This window comes from Microcaecilia unicolor, chromosome 10 (assembly GCF_901765095.1).
Source record: "Microcaecilia unicolor chromosome 10, aMicUni1.1, whole genome shotgun sequence".
NCBI classification, from domain to species: domain Eukaryota; kingdom Metazoa; phylum Chordata; class Amphibia; order Gymnophiona; family Siphonopidae; genus Microcaecilia; species Microcaecilia unicolor.
The window spans coordinates 198,726,234-198,748,666 of NC_044040.1; the positions used below are offsets into that span (position 1 = coordinate 198,726,234).

General features: G+C 42.1%; 2 protein-coding genes across 6 annotated transcripts in view; one reads left to right on the forward strand and one right to left on the reverse strand.

Moving 5' to 3' along the window:
- NCEH1 (neutral cholesterol ester hydrolase 1) overlaps window positions 1–18,524 on the reverse strand; it is a 31,321-nt gene extending 12,797 nt beyond the window's left edge. Inside the window, exons 1-2 of one of the 5 annotated variants that reach the window (XM_030216585.1) lie at window positions 18,246–18,524; window positions 1,267–1,495 (exon numbers count right to left, since the gene is read on the reverse strand). In XM_030216585.1, the coding sequence (XP_030072445.1) occupies window positions 1,267–1,495; window positions 18,246–18,275 (259 nt within the window). In that variant the 5' untranslated portion in view covers window positions 18,276–18,524. Of the gene's footprint in view, window positions 1–1,266; window positions 1,496–12,748; window positions 13,197–17,786; window positions 17,843–18,245 lie in introns of those variants that run through there. The other 4 variants (XM_030216586.1, XM_030216584.1, XM_030216589.1 and 1 more) reach the window with 4 other exon arrangements.
- Window positions 18,525–18,771: 247 nt separating this feature from the next.
- ECT2 (epithelial cell transforming 2) overlaps window positions 18,772–22,433 on the forward strand; it is a 79,592-nt gene continuing 75,930 nt past the window's right edge. The window contains exons 1-4 of the mRNA XM_030216850.1: window positions 18,772–18,950; window positions 20,003–20,147; window positions 20,370–20,449; window positions 20,539–20,631. Coding sequence (XP_030072710.1) covers window positions 20,018–20,147; window positions 20,370–20,449; window positions 20,539–20,631 — 303 coding nt within the window. The 5' untranslated portion in view covers window positions 18,772–18,950; window positions 20,003–20,017. The remainder of the gene's footprint in view (window positions 18,951–20,002; window positions 20,148–20,369; window positions 20,450–20,538; window positions 20,632–22,433) is intronic.

Here is a 22,433-nt window from a genome sequence, read left to right on the forward strand (position 1 = left end):
ATTTGTAATTAAGACTACTTATTTTGCATGCATTGTACGGCCAAAAAACGGTTCTGTGACAAGCCTCATTGAGTCCGATTGTTTGTTGACATTTAATAAACTGGAAACATATCCATAACTGCCTCTGGATTTTGTTTATAGTCGGCCATTGTTTCTTCCCTACCCTGCGACTTGGATTTTTCTTTGCAGGGAATTCGCTTTTTGTCCTTCCATGTAAAATTGCTCCACCTTCTATATACTATTAAATCATTTCTATGATCAATTTGATTACTGGAAGAGAGATAAGGCACAGACTCCCTTCTGCGGGTAAACTCACAAAGCAATCCAAATAGTAAGTGGCTTTGCCAGTTGGAGAACAGCACAGCCGACTTGCTTACAACTGTCTTTGTACAGCAGAGGCCTTAACCACAAACATGTATGGTTTTTTTTTTTAGCCACCAGTGTGGCAAACCATATATCAAAAGAGAAAACTCAGTTCCTGGGGAAGAAGAGATATTGCAGACACTTAACTTCAATGTTTCTATGTTTGTGCAGCGCTGCGTATGCCTTGTAGCGCTATAGAAATGCTAAATAGTAGTAGTAGTAGTAGTAGTAGTAGTAATATATCAAAAGAGAAAACTCAGTTCCTGGGGAAGAAGAGATATTGCAGACACTTAACTTCAATGTTTCTATGTTTGTGCAGTGCTGCGTATGCCTTGTAGCGCTATAGAAATGCTAAATAGTAGTAGTAGTAGTAATATATCAAAAGAGAAAACTCAGTTCCTGGGGAAGAAGAGATATTGCAGACACTTAACTTCAATGTTTCTATGTTTGTGCAGCGCTGCGTATGCCTTGTAGCGCTATAGAAATGCTAAATAGTAGTAGTAGTAGTAGTAGTAATATATCAAAAGAGAAAACTCAGTTCCTGGGGAAGAAGAGATATTGCAGACACTTAACTTCAATAAGAACAGGGCAAGTGAAATGGATCTAGAGCTGTACCGAATAGCACATTTTACTTTTGGCCGAAAATTATTTTTCATTATTTGCATTTGGTCGAATACGAATAATGGGCATTGAGCTTTAACATAACAAATAATGAAACAAGCGACGTGAAATCAGAGATCAAGTGTTTATTTCAGTAGGATTTAGCACAGTAGAGACCCGGATTATTTGTATTCGAATTTAAATCACTATTTGGCTGAATACGAATAATGTATTTGGGGCCAAATCAAATACAAATTCAATCCAGATCTAATGGATACAGTTACAACACACAGAAATACCTACTTGCACCTTCCAAGGTCCAGCCTCCACCATGGAGATATATAACACCACGCTTCAGTGTCTTGTCACGCTTCTCTATAGGGTCAAAGATTCGGATTTGTACGCCATCAAAAACTGTATCTGTTACCTTAACATTGTCACAGGATTCAGCATCCAGCTTACTCATATACCCAGAAACAAAATTCAAAACTCTCAGGTGATGGCTAAATCCAAAGAAGTGCACAAGATTGCTCTATGGAAAAGGAAAAATAATAAGAAAATATATCAGTCAGGTTTTGTCTTTATATCACAAGCATGTTAAAATCTCTATTTACATTTTGTTTCACACATTAAAATTAATCTGATACAAAGCCCTGGTTTGGTGGGTTTTATAATTCTATGAACAGAGTAGAAGGCTTCCTATTGATCAAAGCCATAGTAGCAGTAGGGGGGGGGGGGGGAACCCTCTTAGCAGTTGACAGAAGGGGACAGGACACTTGTGTTGGGTCAATATCAGTCATGGAAGTGAGCAGGAAACAGATGGGTTCTGGACATCAGAGAGTCTTGTGGGGGCCTATGTTGATGGAAGGCTTATTTAAATAAAGGATTTATTTACTGCTTTCTTGAAGGAAGTCACTTAAGGCGGTGTACAGTATAGCGAAGATACTTACCTGTAGCAGGTATTCTCCGAGGACAGAAGGCCTTATATTTTCACAAGTGGGTAACGCGGTGCTGCGTTGCCCAGTCCGGGCTTTATAACAAACCTCACGTTTGATGCAAGGGCGGGGCCCAGACACAGTGATTTCGGTGGCTTCACCACCACGAACCCTTCGAACCCGAAGGAAGTGACACTGATGTCAGTGTCCTCAGAACGTTTAGGGTGAGTTTTATTATATAGGATATATATATATATATATATATATATATATATATATACAAAGTTGGTGGTGAAAAACAAACAATTACACACGCTGATTGCAATGCTGCAAATACCAAAACCTTTCTGGGAAAAAATTATTTCTATGTGAGATAGAACCCTGGAAGTTACTGTGCAATTTATCCATGAAGGACACTGAAAAGCTCCAGGAAAGAGATAAGTAGGTGAAAGTTAAGTATCCACACAACAAATGCGGAAACCTGAAACGCCTCTGAACATGTGCTCCAGTAACCTTTAAGACTGCAATGTGTCAAAGCAATGCTCTGATTCTGCTTTAAGAGGCATCAGCCAAGCACACGTATTGCAGAGAGAAAGAGACACGAGTTAGTTCCTACCATCTACTTCCACTAAATGGAAGGTTCTGGCTATGGAAACAAGCCTGATGCAACCACCAAAAGTGACTATACGTTCTGGAATGTTACAATGTGAACAGAAGAATTAGCATGTGATAAAAAAAAGAAAGGGAGTTCACCACAGGTTAATACAAACAGCAGCACAGAAACTAACAGAAAAGAGGACCTGATGGGCCACAAATAATGGCAGAATTGTTCCAGCAAAGGCATAGAACACTTTTAAACCACCACTCCCCTGTCTCTGGGCTTTTATATTAAAAATAGAGCAGGTGGCGCCGTACAAGGGAAGCCATGTTCTGAAGCTACTGCCACTCTGTGATAGAGAGCTGCAGGGAAAAGGGGTCAGCGGGAATCCCGCTGCGATCCCCTCCAGGTCCATGGGACTCCCATGGAGATACTGCAGGGATGGATGCAGGTGCTGTGCCAGGCCAGCCTACCTATCCTTTTCCTTTTGTTTTTAAACTAGCTTAGAAATTATAACGGCACTAAAAAAAAATTAATGGATATGGTTGATAACACTGAAGACTTCCTAAGCACCGAGAGAAGTTTTTTTTTTTTTTTTTAATTATTACATTTGTACCCTGCGCTTTCCCACTCATGGCAGGCTCAATGCGGCTTACATATTATATATAGGTACTTATTTGTACCTGGGGCAATGGAGGGTTAAGTGACTTGCCCAGAGTGACAAGGCGCTGCCTGAGCCTGCAGTGGGATTTGAACCCAGTTCCCCAGGACCAAAGTCCACCACTCTAACCACTAGGCCACTCCATCCACATGGGCTACTGTTAAGTTGGGTTATTTTAGTACAGGGGACAGGAAGGGTTGGAGGAGATTCCAGTGGGGACGGGCAAAGTTTCTGTCCCCATGCAACTCTCTACTCTGTGACCTTGGGCAGGTCACTCTACCCTCTCTTGCTTTGGGTACTAAATTAGGGGTTTATTTACTATATCACCAAAAAAAAAAATCATGCAGTTTGCTAACAAAATGGCTAACCCAGACTGTGGGGAGGGGAAGGAGGGGCTATAAAAAAATTCTCAAAATTTAAATGAGGCCTCAAAAAGGAATGGTCCGACCAAATACGTCAGTTTATCCCAAAGGGGTTCCCAGATATCATTGACCCCAGTGGCGTAGCTACGTGGGGCCTGAGGGGGCCGGGCCCCCCGCAGATTCACCCCAGGACCCCCCTCCCGGTGAACCCGCCCCCGCCCCCGCCTACCTTTACTTTTGTTGGCGGGGGATCCCACTCCCCGCCAGCCGACGTCTTCTCAGTCCTTCCTGCTCTTCAATTTGTTTGCTGACGTCCTGCACGTAATTGTACGTGCAGGACGTCAGACTCAGAGAACAGTTCTGTTCTCTGAGTCTGACATCAGCAAACAAATTGAAGAGCAGGAAGCGACTGAGAAGAAGACGTCGGCTGGCGGGGAGTGGGATCCCCCGCCAGCAAAAGTAAAGGTAGGCTGCAGCGGCGGCGGGTTCGCGGCGGGTGGGGGGGGGGTGGCGCCGGGGGGGGGGAGGGCTAAAATGTGCCCCCTTCCCCCGGGCTCTGGACCCCTCCCCCACGGAAGGCTGGCTACGCCCCTGATTGACCCCACTAAATTATCGATCTCCAGATAAAAAGAGCAACAAAATTCCAAAAAATGTTGAAAAAAGGTGCACCTTTTTTCTGTTTTTGGACTTTTGAAAGCTTTCACTGCAACCATAGCATTTTTTTTGAGAGACTGTTCCCAGAATCTAGCGTTCTATGCTTTTACAGCCACACCAGCCTGGTTTATTTTGAAGTTGTATATCAGCAGGTGACCTATTGCCCCTGAGGCAGCCATTTTTATACTAGCGAAACATGGCCATGTTGGGCATTTTATGTTTAATAAATACCGGGGAGCTTTTAATCTACTAATGAAGACACTGCTTTTTTTCACAAGGTCTGCCTCATTGTTTCATTTTCTGCAGTTAGGAAGATCAGATATACTAGATTTTTGTCATCTTCACTTTATCAGGCTCCAACGTTTTGGAATTCACTGCCGTTGCAGCTAAGGATAAGCAATGATTTTATCATTTTTTGGAGGTTGCTTAAGACTTTTTTTGTTCAGGAAATATGTAGTGGGAGTTTTTAAACTGAGTGTTGTATTATGTTTATTTATTTATTTTTGGTACACTTATACCCCACATTTTCCCACTATAGCGAGCACAATGTGGCTTACAATATTAGAAAGGATTACAATGCAAGGAGGGTAGTGACATAAAAGTCAGAAGGTCTGGAAAGAACAAGAGGATAATACAAGGATACTTTACTAGGTGGATGCAGTCGGTGGCTAAACGGGTATAGTCAATATAAGGAAGGCGAAGGCTCAGCATTAAATTGGGGGGGATAAGCTGTAGTGGGTGTACTGAATTGTATTCCTGAATGTTGTGTTCATGCTTTTATTTTGTACTTGTGGGCTATAAGTTCTGTATAAAATAAAAATCAAACATATAAACGGCAAGTGACAGACTCACCTGCAAATGCGCAGTAGAATCGGAACGCTGAGAGTGTAGAAGTCCGAGTCCCGCCTCCACCAGCAGTACAGCCCAATAGGGAGGAGGGCTTGGACATGGCCGTGGATATCGGAGGAGGAGGGCGCGGAACTGAGGGAAACAGACGCTGGGGGGAGGGCAGGGGAGAGAGCAGGGTTGGTGGACCGGGGGAGGGGGGGCAGGCCATAGGAAAACAAAAAACTAGCCCGTTGTTACGGGCTTAACGGCTAGTAAATAAAATAAAACAAGTTTATAGTGCATCAGAGAACATAAAAGTGTGAAGCAATGGCACAAATATAATAAATACTTGTGTGTGCAAGTGCCAGGCACTATAATTTATGCATATAATTAACTCCGCGTACAAGTGTGAGGGGGTGTACACATGGGTGGTTTCCCAATTACACGCTTAACTTGCACAACACTAAGTTATATGCTAGAATGCTGCATTTAGGGACTGACAGTTACTCCTGCCATAGACACGGCATAAATGTTCACACCTGTATAACCTCGAAAATTTCTCTCATATACTGGCATAAAGTATTTTTATATATATGACTAGTGTTCTGTGGAGTGCATTTCAAAAATTTTAACTGTTAAATTCAACAATTTCTTTTGAAGAAAAGGGGAAAAAAGCCTCAGCAAGAAGCCCAACGAAACACCCAAAAAGGACGTTGGAAACAACGTGGGTGGAGAGAAGTCAACGGGCTATTTTATCTTCACGGGCTCCAAAAAAGCCCCTTCTAATTCAAAATATGTAGTGGAAAAAGTGCTGACTTAAAGTGGATCCCCCCCCCCCCCCCCCCCACAAAAAAAAGAAAATAGTTTTTTTTACTTAACTGAGTTTTCAAATAGAACAGGCAATGTGCAAGTGGTCAGTCCGTCACACCGACTGTGGCCAGAGTTTCCCAATCAGTTGTCTCAAGGCGTGGAGGACCACTAATATGAGGCACATTTAGCCTTAGTATAATGGGATCATTCACAACGATAGGAAGAGCAGACATCGAAGGATGAAAAAGCGACGTCGCTATGAACGCTTGGCCGCAACAAGCCAAGTTATCCCTGTGGTAACTTTTCTGACACCTCCTGCTTAAAACCCAAAAAGTCAGAAGGATCGTGAGGCCCCGCTTTCACAGTCTGTATTCATACTGAAAATCAAGATCAAGTGAGCTTTACATATATATCACAAATCCTTTTTTGTGATATATACGTATTGGATACTACTAAATGTTCGCACCTACATTTTAGGTATGTCAACGAATGCTTACTTACACCAGAATAACAGGATCTGCAAGGATTTCGCTAAGTGCTCAGCATGCAGAGCTGCAGTACCCAAATTGTGGCACCTACTTGCAGAGTTGCCCCCTCTGTTTAAATACCTCAACTGCACTGAACTTTGCTTTAACCAGTTAAACCAACATGGATCACAAAACTAATCCCTAGGCCCGCAAAGCTCCAAATCCATACTTAAAGATGATCAGGGCACAGGGGCTGGCTCAGAAGTAACTCTGTACTGGTCTGGTTTTGAGTCCTAACCTCTGCTTACTCAGGCCAGGAGCTGCTGATGCAGCAAAATAATGGCTACACAGAATCAAAGCTCTTCTGAAGGACCTTGTTCTACATTAAAAGTTCTTCTTTTAGGTTATAAACAAAAGAACTAAGCAAAAGTTCAACTGAAGGGATCATATGAACTGTGGCTGCAAAGATTTAATAGAAGATGGATACAGCCTTGTCTTCAGATAGCGGTGTGACTCAACCCTGCCTAACTGAGGCAGAGTTCAATAAACTAGCCAAAAAGGAGATGCTTTAGTGAGTATTTCATAAAGAGATGTCCACTGAAGCTGACGAGAATACAGTGAAGGATACTGAGTAATAAAGCCCGAGAAAGAAATCAATTGGCCTTAAGAAACGATTTGGTCTAATGACCAAATGGCACGTTTGCCATGACCCCAAGAAACGTACCTTACCTTGATCACAAGTTTTGGATTATTTCACAAATAAATCAATTTCTGAATACAGAGAAACATCAGCAAGCTTGACTAGGTAGTATAGAGAAGATTGAGTGGAAGAGTTTTTAAGAAACCCTATTATTTTCATAGTTTCAAGTATGGAAATAGGTAAAGGTGAACAAATGGTTTATGCAAATGATTTCATGTGACCCAGTGTGCATTATACCTACCCTTGCAGAGCTGGGTAATATATTATGCCCCTCTTAAAAATAAATTGTTTAGATTGATCTAGGGATGAACTTTTTCCCCTAAATGTATTAAGACAGCTGGGGGGAAAACAGCTCAGGTCCAGACTATACTAAATAATGTTTTATGAAGGAATTGAGTTTAGTTTATTCTTTTGTAAACAGGAGCCAAATAGGAGATGAAGGTTTGCTCTGAAGTTTTGCTAACCTGGGTCAGCTTGATGGATGTGTGGGAGACCCAGATCCAAATCTTACTTCCTCTGGCTGGTAGGTCTGAGAATACTGCGGAAACAGCATTTACCTGGAAGGAGGCTATACCCAACATCGGGTAACAACCTCACTTGCTTTCTTCACAAGAGGCCTTCTGCATTTCTAATGGCTCTGGATAAAAATATTTTTCCAATCTGATAATACCTTTCAGTTCTGCAGTGATGTGGTCTCAACATATCAGTTAGCTATGCCCCCTCCTAGTCATTGCTTTGATGTAGAGAATGACACAGGGACAAAGTTCATCCCCATTCTATTTCCACAACAGTACAAAATCTCATTTGTACAAAAAGCGAGAATTGTCTTTTGTCAAAAAATGATTTATGAGTTTGCAGGGTCAGAGTGGGGATTGGGGGGGGGGGGGGGGGGGTAAAGGGTAATGGATTCGATATATCACCTTTCTGTGGTGCAACCAAAACGGTTTACATATATACGCAGGTATTTTCTCGGTCCTTAGTGGGCTCAAAATCTAAGTTTTTTTTTTTTTGTTACATTTGTACCCCGTGCTTCCCACTCATGGCAGGCTCAATGCGGCTTACATGGGGCAATGGAGGGTTAAGTGACTTGCCTAGAGTCACAAGGAGCTGCCTGTGCCTGAAGTGGGAATCGAACATACGTGCAGGACGTCAGACTCACAGAAACAGAAGCCAGCGCAGCCTTCTACATGGAATAGCAACATTCCATGTAGAATCTCCAATAGTAGCAACTTTCCATGTAGAATCTCCAATAGTATCTATTTTATTTTTGTTACATTTGTACCCTGCGCTTTCCCACTCATGGCAGGCTCAATGCGGCTTACATGGGGCAATGGAGGGTTAAGTGACTTGCCCGGAGTCACAAGGAACTGCCTGTGCCTGAAGTGGGAATCAAACAGTTCCTCAGGACCAAAGTCCACCACCCTAACCACTAGGCCACTCCTCCACTGTTGCTACTATTTGAGATTCTACATGGAATGTTGCTACTCCACTAGAAGTCGGCCCTTGCAGATCACCAATGTGGCCGCGCAGGTCCACCACCCTAACCACTAGGCCTCTCCTCCACCCGTCATTGACTTGTACCCGAGTCAATGACGGGTTAACTGGCTTGTCCAGGGCTGGGCGCTGCAGATTTCTCAGGTTCTCAACCCACTGCACTAACCATTAGGCTACTCTTCCACTGGGAACACTAGGGATAAGTGCCAACACTTCTTTATATTCTTTTCTACTCAGAATTAACGCATTGCCATTACTTTGTTCTGTATTTTCCTTTTTCCCTACTCTATATTAATGTGTTGTAATTTTCTTTTCCCTGTGATCTGCTGTAAATAATATGAACTGCTTTGCAAAGCTGAAAGGCAGATAGCTAATGTTTAAAACCAGCTCTTCAAATACAGGTGCTGGGTAGAAAATGGGAACTTATATGCTCACCTACTCAAGCGTAAGAAATACAACTGGATAGACTGGATGGGACTGTCATTTACTGTGGTACTGCCTATGCTACAATTAGGGAAATGGGACTTATATATACCGCCTTTCTGTGGTTTTTGCAACTATACTCAAGCTGGTTTACATAGTATACACTTCAGGCACAGGCAGCTCCTTGTGACTCTGGGCAAGTCACGTAACCCTCCATTGCCCCAGGTACAAATAAGTACCTGTATACAATATGTAAGCCGCATTGAGCCTGCCATGAGTGGGAAAGCGCGGGGTAGAAATGTAACAAAAATAAAAATAAATATACAGGTACTTATTCGTGCCTGGGGCAATGGAGGGTTAAGTGACTTGCCCACAGTCACAAGGAGCTGCAGTGGGAATTGAACCCAGTTCCCCTGGATCAAAGTCTGCTGCACTAACCACTAGGCTACTCCTCCAGTAAGTGAGCATCACTGTCAATGGGTTAAATTAAAACTTGCACATCTAGTTTGTCAGACCTGACTAAAATAAACTTGATTGTTTTTGGAATAGGTTTATGGAAACAGTGTACTTGGAACTTTTTTTGTTTGTTCTTGGACATCATAGAAAGTTTTCTGAGACTCCAAGTTCTGAATAGGTAATACCACAGCAGCATACAATATGTGATTTACAGTTGCAAGCCATATAGGTAGTAGGAATGTTCTTTCATGATAAATAAAACCAAAGCATACAGTTTCCTTGGATCGGAACAAGTCCTGATAGACAGATTTTCTACACATGCCATTTAAATCAGCTGCAGTCCTCCAAGCAAACAAATGACCCCAGCATGATTTATCAGACACTCAGAAACAAGAGTGGAGTGGCCTAGTGGTTAGAGCACAGGTCTTGCAATCCAGAGGTGGCCGGTTCAAATCCCACTGCTGCTCCTTGTGATCTTGGGCAAGTCACTTAACCCTCAGTTGCCTCAGCTACAAACTTAGATTGTGAGCCCTCCAGAGACAGGGAAATCCCTAGTATACCTGAATGTAACTCACCTTGAGCTACTACTGAAAAAGGTGTCAGCAAAATCTAAATAAACTAGTAAAAAAGGCCCATTTCTGAGAGCAATGAAACGGGCGCTAGCATGGTTTTCATCGGTAGTGTGTATGTTTGAGAGCGTGTGTGTGTGAGAGAAACTGAGTGTGTGTGACAGAGTGAGGCTGTCTGTGTGAGAAAGAATGAGTGCGCGCGTTTGATATAGACTGAGTGATAGATTGAGAGAGTGTGTGTGTGTTTGAAAGAGTGTGTATGTGTGAGTGTTTTAAGCAGGTGATGCATTCCCCTCCCCCTACCGTGCCCCTCTTCTCACCGGCCCAGTCACACTCCAAGTTCCAGGCCACCCCCCCCCCCTCAGAGTGAGTGTATGTGTTTGAAAGAGTGTGTGTATATGTGTGAGTGTTTTAAGCAGGTGGTGCATTCCCCTTCTGTGCTCCTCTTCCTCCCCCTCTGCTCACCGTCAACTTTCCAGTCAGCCCTCCCCCCCCTTCACCCCAAGCCCTCCTCCCTCCCTGTTCTTTGCTCCCAGGCACTGAATGCAGCATCCAGGCATTGACTGTGTGCTGTGTTGCTGCTCCTCTCTCCTCTTTCTGTCCCCGTAGGAGCACAGGTACCAGGAAGTTGTTTTGAACTTCCTGTTCCTGCGCTCCAGGGCCAGTGAGAGGAGAGATGAGTGCCTGCCGAGCAGACAGCCAATGGCTGAAGGCTGCCTGCGTTTCAGTTTTTTTTTTTTAAGATAAGCGGCGATGTTTGAGGGGGGCGGGTGGATATGGGAAGCGGCAACTTCAGGGGGTGGGGTTGAGAGGTGAAGCGGTGAACTCTGAGGGGGTGGAGCTTGCAAGAGGCGACCTTGGGGGGTGTGTGCCTAGCATAGGGGAAGCAGCGACCTCGCTCGTGGGCGGATGGAGAAGGGAAGCGGTGACCTCATGAGCGAGTGGAGAGGGCGGGGAAGCTGTGTACTTGGGGCGGGGTGGAGAGAGGAGGTGACGAACCTCGTGGGGCGTTGAAACAGAGCTGGGCTTCCTTGATTCGTCGAGTGTCTTTGCTCCACCCTCTACATCATCACGTCGTGACGCGAGGGCGGGGCGGACACTAAAGGCCAAACCGGATATCTCGGGCGCCTCAAGTTCCGGCTTGAGGTTTCATTCGAACGTTGGAGGTGCCTTTTATATATATATAGATAAGGATAAATTAAGGACGAGTAGCTGCTCTCAACCCTAGATACTTCAGTTTACATAGAACTCAGTCAGTGTAATAAAACAATTAAGAATTTTAGTAAACAGTCGAAGAGATATTCCCATCCCCACCAGTACTGGCCTTCTGACAGCCACCCAACTTAAAACACAAGCTAATCAGAAGTAAACTTCCATCACAGACTGAAAAGGAACAGAAGGGCACACTTCCCTGTAATTTATCCAGTTGCAAACTATGCCAAAATATTTCACAGGACCCCACAGTCATCCACAAAGGAAAGATATTCAACATAAAGGAATCTTTCACTTGCTCATCCTCCAATGTGGTATATATCATTCAGTGTAAAAAATGTAACGAAGGATGCTATATTGGAGAAACAGGCCAGATGCTTAAGACAAGATTCAATTTACATAGACATCACATGAACAATACTGGTGCCAGTAGGGCTCCCACGCCTGTTGGACAGTATTTTTTTTTGTCACATTTGTACACCGCGCTTTCCCACTCATGGCAGGCTCAATGCGGCTTACGTGGGGCAATGGAGGGTTAAGTGACTTGCCCAGAGTCACAAGGAGCTGCCTGTGCCAGAAGTGGGAATCAAACTCAGTTCCTCAGTTCCCCAGGACCAAAGTCCACCACCCTAACCCCTAGGCCACTCCTCCACAGGACCCTGTACCAGTGACTTCACAGTGAGAATCCTGAAAGGTAACTTTAAAACCATACAAGAATGCAAGACCTTTGAAGTCAGAATGATTGAATATTTTAACATCCAACAGAAAGGACTTAACAAGGATCTGGGGTTCCTAGCCCATTATAAACCATAAAGCTGTATGTCTCTGCTGATCACCCCACCCCTCACCTATCCACACCCATCCTGTTAGAATATCAATGATATGCTTTGATGTCCCCATGCATACCTCCCACCCTGTCAGACTGTCATAGTAATGCTTGAATGTTTTCACTTATATACACTGTCAGCTAGCACATTTGCTTATTTCCGATCTGACGAAGAAGGGCAACCTTCGAAAGCTAATCAAGAAATGTATTAAGTTATGTCCAATAAAAAAGGTATCTTATTTTCTTTTCCATGTTTTATTTTGTTTGATTTCTATTGATAACCTAGTAAACAGTCGCAAATCATACAGTTTGACAGCCTATTCCACTGCCAGAGCGATATAGTGGAACCAATGCTTCCATTTGACCTCTGCTATTCCAAAAACAATCAGCAAAACAATAATTCGATAAAACGCCTCCCCCCCCCCCCCCCCCCAATGGATTAAAAAGAATTAACTGCATTTTCCTGTAAAATATACTCTGAGCAAGCCAGGGTAAGTCAGCAAGTGAAGCTGAAAATGCTATAAAAGTCCTGCACCGTATCAAATACTATTCTTTTACTATCTCTTCGGGAAAGCAAATGATTTTGTGGATGCTTTAACTGTTCTTTTATGGTTTTATTGTACCAAGTACTGCTTCGAGTGACTTTATATCAGGGTCGGGAAAAGGTTTGCAAATTACTCAGAGAAAGGCAACGTTTGACATGTCTCGCTGTTTCACAGCAACCTGTGCAATCTACCTAGTTTTTTGTTTTTTTTTACAGCAACAGAGACAAAAAAGGCTGAGAACGTACTAGATCCTGTATACTCCTCAACACTGCATCGAGCATCATGAGCTTCCAGGGCTCCGCGATCGCGCTCGGTAAGGGCAAATACACATAGTAGGCGGTGAAAGACGCAAATGCAGCCAGCAACACCCAGGCGCCTTTCATGGCTACTACGCTCGCAGTCTTCCCACTTCTGTCTCTGTCAGCAGAGAATGAGTCTCCCGCAGCAGTTGGTCCTCTTCAATCTTCGGAAGGTCGGACTGGGTCCAGGGGGCACCGCGGGCTCTCCCTGCTCTCACCTTGGCTTTGAAAACACACAGACAGACACCAAAGCAACCCGGCGACAGCCTCTTTCCTACCCAATGGGACACGCGAAGAGCGGACCAGCCAGCCTAGCTCCTTGTGACGTCATCCATTTCCTAAATAGCCTACAAGTCCTGATTGGGCACAGAACGCCCTGCGCTGATTGGACATCATTCTTCCTGGAGCACAACCGAACAGGAAGCGGCATGACGTCAAAACGTTGAAGCCAAGTAGGTTAGTTTCGATTTCCCCTTCTGTGTACACTCCAAAACAAAGCAAACAGCCCTATGAGCTGCTGCCATCCACGTCAGTACTATTTTTATTTAATCTCACTTATATTTTTAAATATGCCAGGCCTGTGCAGCATAGTGTTTAAATCCCCCCTCTTGTAGGTATGTACTTATTTATTCTCCCTTCCTACTTGCCATCAACTGTCATTGTAATTCTCTTCTTAGCTCATTGTAAGCCGCTTTGGGGCTGCGTTCCGTGGCAAAAGGCGGGGTATAAATGATCTAAAATAAATAAAGTACCAATCCCAGGGCAAGCAGTTGCGATATTTATATACACACACGGGAAGCTTTCAAATAAATTAAAAAGCTGTCAAATAAGTAAAACAAACAAAAAAAAAAACCCTTTTGTCTTCCACCTTTTCCAACTTTAGACTTTGTACAGATGGAGCACAGATGTTTTCAATGGCATTTGCTATTGTTTTGGGTGAACCAATGTGGCTGCAATCTCAGCCTACTGCCAGCAAGCTTCACCTATTGGCTTCAACCCATATAATGAGCTAGTTAGCCTCATACCGTCTCCTGTTCTCAAACTAACCTCCTTCATACACTACACTGGCTCCCAATCAAAGAACGCATTACTTTCAAAATCTGCACCGTCGTCCACAAAATTATCTACGGTGAAGCCCCGGGATACATGACAGACTTGACTGACTTACCAACTAGGAACACATCCGAATTAACACGAAACCTATCTAAATCTACACTACCCAAGCTGCAAAGGTCTTAAATACAAATCAACCTACGCAACCAGTTTCTCCTACCTAAGAACACAACTGTGGAACGCACTTCCAAAAGCCTTGAAAACGACGTACCACCATCTAAACTTCCGTGAAACATTAAAAACCTAACTGTTTAAAAAGACATACCATACTGATCCAACTTAAATGCCTGATCTACGCAACACAACAAAACTAAAGAACGTAATGGACATGACACAACTCTTCCGCGTTACGATTCCCTAATGTGACTATGCCACATGAACTTTATCTTACCACAATATCACTATATATTTGTTCACACTGGAGTCTGCAAACACCGCTCTGGTACTATGTAAGCTACATTGAGCCTACAAATAGGTGGGAAAATGTGGGATACAAATGTAACAAATAAATAAATACAACCCTTCATATTGGTAACTTCAGAAGTGCCAAGTTACTTAGTTCCAGGCTGGAACTTTTGAGATAGTCCTGGATATCTGACCACCCCATTCCTGGTCCATTTTGGGAATTGCAGCACCAATTTCAAAGGCCAGGATCAGGCACTTTACGTCAGGTTTAAATTCGAAACCAGGATTTGCCAAAAACTCTCCAGTTTAGAACTGGGTAACTTAGGACTTTTGTGTCATTTTGTTAAGTTCTAAATCAGTAGTTGTCAATTATTTTGTGGCTATGACTTGATGAGGGCTTCCAAATAAAATTGTGCGACACCCCCCCCCTCCCCAGAGGGGCAGAATAATGATGTACCTATGGACAGTCCAACCAGATTGTAACCCCATTTGAGGTCTGCACCCACAGTTTAAGAAACTGTTGTAAATCATCAGTTTAAAACAGTTTTTTGCCCGTCTAACTCCAAATAATGGTACTCTCAGAAATTAAACTCTCAGTTAATACATGGATGATGTCTGCTTTTCCAAAACCATAGGTTTTCTCATGCTGATCCTTTCTGATAATCAATTGTTTTGTTACTACTAGCAAGCTACATTAGCATAACACAACATGGGTCATGAACCAACAGTCGCTGGAACTGACTTTTTATAAAATGAGTAGTGGTGCTAAACCCAATGGAAATCAGTCATTTGTAATCACAATCAAGAAGTTTGCTCAATATTGAGGGTGCTCAAGAGAGCTGGCATCTATGTTAACAGTTAAAGCACATACAGTTTTATGAGGAAAAACAACAGCAGCAACAAGCAAGCCAAAGCAATAAAGAACAAAGGCTTTACAAAATTCTCAAAATGCAGCAATATAATGGTCCAACTTAGAGAGAACAAAATCATGAAGTTACAAAGTTCTGTAGCATAAAAATGATTGGATTCAACGCAGCCTTGTTTTGGCAGAAATGCCTGCATCAGGAGTCATACAATTTAATTGATGCTGTCGATTTTGCAATATAACCTATTTAAACTTGTACTAATTCAGCTCTTTTGTGGGTGTGTGATGTGGCCTATATAGTACTTCTCTGCAACCAAGAATGATAGTCTAGTTCTGCCAGGATCTTGATCAACTACACATTATGAAACCACATGTGAAAACACAAAATGCAATGCAATGATGCAGGGAGGCCAGAGTAAAAATTCAACTGCTTCAACTGATGCTTCTCATAACTTTGGGCCAGCCACTTGCTCTCCATTACCTCTGATTTCATAAAAGAATGTAAGTCTTCTTCGGCAGGGACCTACATAATCAACCTGAACTGTAAATTACGTTGAACCTGGATTTTTATTTTGTCACATTTGTACCCCGCGCTTTCCCACTCATGGCAGGCTCAATGCGGCTTACACGGGCAATGGAGGGTTAAGTGACTTGCCCAGAGTCCACCACCTTAACCACTAGGCCTCTCCTCCACTTGCAAAGGCAAATAAATTAAGAAAGGACAAATCAATTCTTTCAGTTTTACATCCTTAGATTCCATACAGCTTCATGGAAAACTTCAGAACTGTAAGTAACTTCATGAGAAAAGAAATATGCAACTAAGGGGTCCTTTCACTAAGGCCTAGTGCACACTAAATAGACATTAGCATGTTCTACGTGCCATGAAGCTCATAGGTACAAAATAAGATGTGCAGAATTTAATATGCACTAATGCCCATTAGCATACGCTAAGCTTTAGTTCCAAACTCAATAGCAGACTATGGACTTTTCTTCCAGGAACTTATCTAAATCTTTTTTGCCATATATGCTAACCACTATTACCACATCCTATGGTAACAAGTTTCAGAGCTGAGACTTGATTGATCTAGCACAAGAAATGCAAACCCAGAAACCAGAAGGTACCCACTACTTCACCTAACAAACTGCAGAAGCATAACATACAAATCCATCTACATGGCTGGATTTAGTTATCTGGGATCTAAACGGTGGAACTCAATACTCAAGATCACAAGAAGCATTACGAACTACATTTCAGGAAAGATCTATCTTTTTAGAAAAGTTTACGGATAATCACAGGTGACACTGAAGGCATACACCACCTTGTAACTATAAACATACCTACTGTAACACCGTATAATTGAAAATTGTAATGTCATTTGTTGTTGTACTTTCTCCAATTGAAATTTTAAGCCACTTTGAGCCAAAACTTGCTTTTGGATAATAGTGGGACACAGTAAAAATAATTAAATATTTTAAATGCACCCTAGTTCACAAAATCATTCACGGAGATGCACCAGCCTACGTCAGACCTGATAGACTTACCACCCAGGAATGCTAAAAGATCATCCCGCACATTCCTTAACCTGCACTTCCCCAACTGCAAAGGTCTAAAATACAAACTAATGCATGCGTCAAACTTTACCCACCTGTGCACACAGTTATGGAACGCATTACCGCGCAACCTACTGAAGACCCATCTCTTTAAGAAGGCATACCACAAAGACTAACAAATATGAACATACACAACTCCTCCACATATATTCAGGTCTTACTATATCTGCTTGTTATATTACTATCATGTTTTCATTATAATGTTACATCCTTCTGTACCATTAAATGTATATTTTCTAATTATATTTTCACCTATCATGATGTATTGTAAGCCACATTGAGCCTGCAAAGAGGTGGGAAAATGTGGGATACAAATGCAATAAATAAACTATTCATTGAGGGAAAACATGTTCCTCCGATTTCCTTTAGGATGCATTATCATTAACTTCCTTGAGAGTCTCCCCTAATCGTAATACTTTCTGAAAGAATAAACAAAAACAATCTATTCACATCTGACCCTTCTACACCACTTTGGAGACCTCTATCATATCCCTCCCTTAGCCTTCTGTTTTCCAAGCTGAAGAGCCCTAACCTCATAAGCTTTCCCGCATATGAGAGGAGCTCCATTTTCTTAATTATTTTGGTCATCCTTCTTTGAACCTTTTGTTTGAGATACAGCAACTAGAATTACACACAATACTCAAGGTCACGCCATGGAACAATAAAGAAGCATTATTCCCCAGTAAAACCAATTATCCAAGTCAGTAAGAAATAACAGTTCATGGCATTTCAGATGGTGTGTAGTTTTGCCTACTTCAACTGCCTCAAGTTAAATCTTTAATGGCTTAAAACCTACTGCACCTGCAATACAACTCACCTTGAGTTTTAAAAGTAATTAAGATTAGACTTCAAAATCTCAGAACCAAGCCAAGGCTAATGTTTAAGTGGGCTCTAGGCAGGGCTATGGCAAAGGCTGTCTGAGCAGAGCAACCACACACAGGGCGAAATAGACACAAGTGTGCAAAAACTGCTCCTTGCCCATTGTCTCACCTGCGGGGGTGGGGCTGAGCCACTAGGGAACACGTGGCACAGTGTGAGATTCCAAGTCGGATGATTCCTGTATCAGGCTCCCACAACAGAGTACTGGTTCTTACCAGTGGCGTAGCCACAGGTGGGTTTTAGGGCTCAGGCCCATCCAAACAGTAGCACATGGTAATGAAAATGCTGCTCTCCACAATGCTGACACCTTCGCATGCTCAGTTTTCAGCGCATGCCTGCTGCAGACTACCAAGGTGGAGACTGGAGAGAAGCATTTTTCCACCTTCTGAGATATTTTTTTGGGGTGGGGGAGAGAACATTTGGTGCCCACCCACTTCTTGCCTAGGCCCACCCAAAATCTGCTGTCTGGCTACGCCCTGACTCACTTCTCACTACATTTGAAAAACGGAAAGAGAGAAGAACAAACGAAGCCCTCCTTGAATATACAGTGGTTGGAGGGAAGAGACAAACCTGTGACCAGCAGTGATTCGTGACTCTCATTCCCTTCCTTCTTTCTGCTAGAAGCTCAGTTTCAAGGCCAAAAATCAGCCGTGAATGAGTACGTCTGAAAGTACAACTCCTAAAAATGAAGCCTTACGCGTAGGCCTAGTTTGCTTGACGGGAAGCTTCAGTCATACATATCAGAAACAGTGCTTTGGGGAAGAGGAAGGAAGTTATCACTTCATGGCAACAAGCTTTCCTTTTTCTAGTAGCAATCAGTTACTTCCAAAACAAAAACACCCCCTTCCCTTCCCCCCATCAATATACAGCTTCCGTAGTACAATACAAAGGAAAAAAAAAAACAACAACAAAGGGGACAAACATCCGCGCGATTGGTTCTCCGATTCAGGTGGAGCGAAAACGGCCGGTCCAATCACGAGCCGCGGCCGAGCGACATGTTCAAAATGAGCCAATCGCCGGCGCGCAGCCACTTTCTGGCCAATCGGACGGGCTCTTAGATGCGGCTGGCTCGCTGTTTGAAAATGATAATGGCCGCCCTGAGGAAGAGGCGATAAGTTGAAGATAATAGTTAATTTTTTCGTCTGTTTTAGTTATTGGTTTTGAAGATAAGTCCTGCTTATCTTCGGAGCCTTAACAACCAAGGCAGGAGGCGGGGTTTTTTTTTTTCGTGTTGCGTCTTTTCCTGGTACTTTTGGCTTCTGTGGCTTGGTGGAGGTGGGCAGTGTGCTTGTTAATAATGCTGATTATATTCATGAGTTGGTTTGTGTTTTCATTCTTGATGGTTAAATATATTTAACAGAAGTGTTGCTTCAATTGACTTAAGTATGTGGCTTATTTCCTCTTCATTATTGTGTGTGGCCCCCTATGGGTAGATCTAGTCGAGGAGGCCTGTACAGTGTCATAGGAGTCTTTAAAGGGCTACCTCTTTCCCCCCCCCCTCCCCCCTCAGTTCGAGTATAGCACAGCCAAATACGGGTCAGGTAGGACCCAGAACATTGTGACAATCAGCCAGGCTGTTTTCAATGTACTCCATAAAAGATCTGTTATTTCAAATTATGTATGGGTCAAAGTGTATAGTGTTCATGTGGATGGCGAGGTAGGTTTGGCCATTCTCAAAGGAAATAAATAGAACAAAACGAGATAACCTTTCTTTTCCAGACGGAGGAGGAAAACGAATATCTGAAACGTTTTATAGTGATGTTATGTACTTTCCTTTCAAAAGTGCTTAATGTTCTGAAACCATTCATATCGGAGAATCAGGTTAAAAGAACATGTTCTTGTTTACTTAAAACAAAGATTTAACAGGCCTCTTGCTCTGTAGGTAGTTAAAGCAAATAGCACTAATGACGGGGGAGCTATCCTTGATAACAAGACTAGTGGTTTAGGTTAGGATTGGGAAAGGTAATAAAACAGATCAGTGGGCTCTGCTTACTGGCCTCTTGCTTTGTAGGTAGTTAAAGCAAATAGCACTGATGAGTGGGGAGTTATCCATGATACCAAGACTAGTGGTTTAGGCTAGGATTGGGAAAGGTAATAAACAGATCAGTCGGCCCTGCCTACTCTGCTTCATTATCATGTAGTAAGGAGATTAAGAAGAATGCAGCTTATTTTTGTTGAGGGAGGAGGGATCTAGTTGTTTAAGTCTTGTCTCCTATTAACTGCTTCTACAAAGAATCCTTAATTGTAATTCTATTATTCAAAAAACTCTTTTGTGTGTGTGGTATTAAGCATTTTTTTGGTGTTGCGCTGGTCTTGTATTTTTACAGTTATCCGCTTCCTTAATGACTGACACCAGTATGTTGACGTCTGGCGCAGGGATGAGTCTCCTTGCTGACATTTCAGTTCTTGACTCTAGAATAGCTGAAACCTCCAAGGAAAACTTATTTATTGGGTCTACTTCAGATAATGATGGTAACTGTAAAGTACTTTTTTTTTCTTGTTTGTATGGCCTATTATATAGCAAGTTTTGTATTCAAGCATGTTTGAAATGTTGCATAAATGGCTTCTCTTAATAACTATGTTAAATTGTAATATATTTGTTGAAGCATGCTTTTGTTATTCCTTCATAGTTTTGCTGTTTTACTGTCTTGGTGTTAGAATTAACAGGGAAACCTTTTTTTCCTCCTTTAATAGAGGAAATGCCCCAAATAGAAACCAGGGTGGTTTTGGTTAAAGAAGCTGGAAATAATGAGGCACTTCTAAAAGCACTAGAGGTATGTTATAAATAATTCTAAGAGTAAAGAATTTTGCCACATGCATCTTTAAAGTTTTTAATTCTATACATAATCTTCCTTTTTCACAGACAATTAAAATAATGGAAGTCCCAGTTATAAAGATAAAGGAAAATAGTCCTGGAAAATCAAGTGAAAAATTTGTAAAAAGTATTATAAATATGGTATGTCAGTTGGCTCCACATACCTGCATGTAGCATGTTACACCCCATCACAAGAATGTCGGTGCACAACTAACATTGAAATGTGTGTGTCTTTATCCTCAAATTGTATTGGAAATTATTTGTGATCGAGAATAGACTTTGTGATTGCTTTTTAAACACAAATCCCATTTAGTTTAGGAACTAAGGTGCCCTTTTACTAAACCACTTTAGGGGGCTAATGTGTGCCTAACGTAGCTAAAAATGGAGTACCACGGGATGTGCTCAGACATTCTGTGGTAAGTTCAGATGTGCACGCTAATTGTGGGCTAAAAAAATAGTTAAAAGGAGTTTTTTTTTTTGAAGGGGCATGTTATGGGCAAGAGTCATGCCCGGAGAGTGGGCGTTCTGCACTAACAGGTTAGCGCATTTACCGCGTGAGACCTTACTGTATACAAAACGGATGGTCGTAAGTGCTCATGCAGTAAGCTTTAAAAAGGGCTGTACTCTAATGGTAACATGTATGTAAACCATCCACAGGGTGGTCCAAGTGACCAGCCAGAACACAGAAGTAAAAGCTCCAAACAGTTTATTGGGACCCTACACGGTCTGTGTTTCGGCAACAAGCCTTCTTCAGGGGTCTAAAAACAATAATAATAAACATAACCACATATATAGTCATGCATTATTGTAAATTGTACCAAATATTAAGACTATTTATATGCAAACATTCTAAAAGATATAAACCACACACAATTACAATCCACACAACATTAATATATATTTTAAAGTATAATGATATACAAAATTGGAAATGTCTTATAATAAAAAATGAAAAAAGAGGACACAGAGACATACCAGTAGATCCTCTGCTGGATGTCAAGTCATCTGTGAGTGCTAGGAAAACCACAAGTATAGTAATGCTAAAAATAAAATATCAATAAAATATAAAATACTGAAATTTTAAAATTTTAAGCCAAAAAGAAAAACTTAAAAACCCGATAATATGCTCAAACATAGAGATGGCAAGTCACAGTAAAAGCTATAAAAATGCGAGACAAGAACCTAGGTGGGAGACTGTGATGTTAAAACTGGAAACCGCATAAGATTGCTAATAAAAACCACCGTATATAGGAAGTAACACAAATAATCGCCATTGCCTGCTAAAACGTCAACCCAGACTAAACCAAGAGGTATGGCCATTAATGCAAAAAAATAGCAAATAGGCCATTTTATACTTGTGGTAAACATGGCCTTAGCATTTGGGAAAGACCTGTGTAAAGGCACCCCTCCTCCCAACTTGGAGTCTTTGACACATTTCATGAGCCTTTCACAAAGGCTTATTCACATACTACTGTTTTTGTTTAGATAGGTGGTTAAGAAAATATAGTTATAACTGTTACACTATCTCTAGGTAGAACTACTGGTTTTTCTTTTTGGTCTAAATTCATGCTGCTATATATAACATATATGGATAATCTTCATACACTTTTTTCTTTTTCCTGTTTATTGGCTGTTTCTACATTGTCAGGTAAAGGCAATAATCTACTGGAAGTTGCATGATAACTCAATTATTGCATAAAGATTGGTAACTTAGCATTTAGGGCCCCATTTTTACTAAGCTGTGGTAACAGGGGCCCTGCAGCATGTGGATTCACTGTGTGCTGAGGCCCGTTTCCTTTTTTTTTTTTTTTTTTTTTTTTTTTTAAAGGGAAATGGCCCTGCTGTAAGTGAACCACTTGTTGTTCAGCTATTTCCCAGAGGAGCCCTTACCGCCACACGGTCTCCTTCGCTTTAACTGGGCAGCACATGGGGCTGCTAGATTA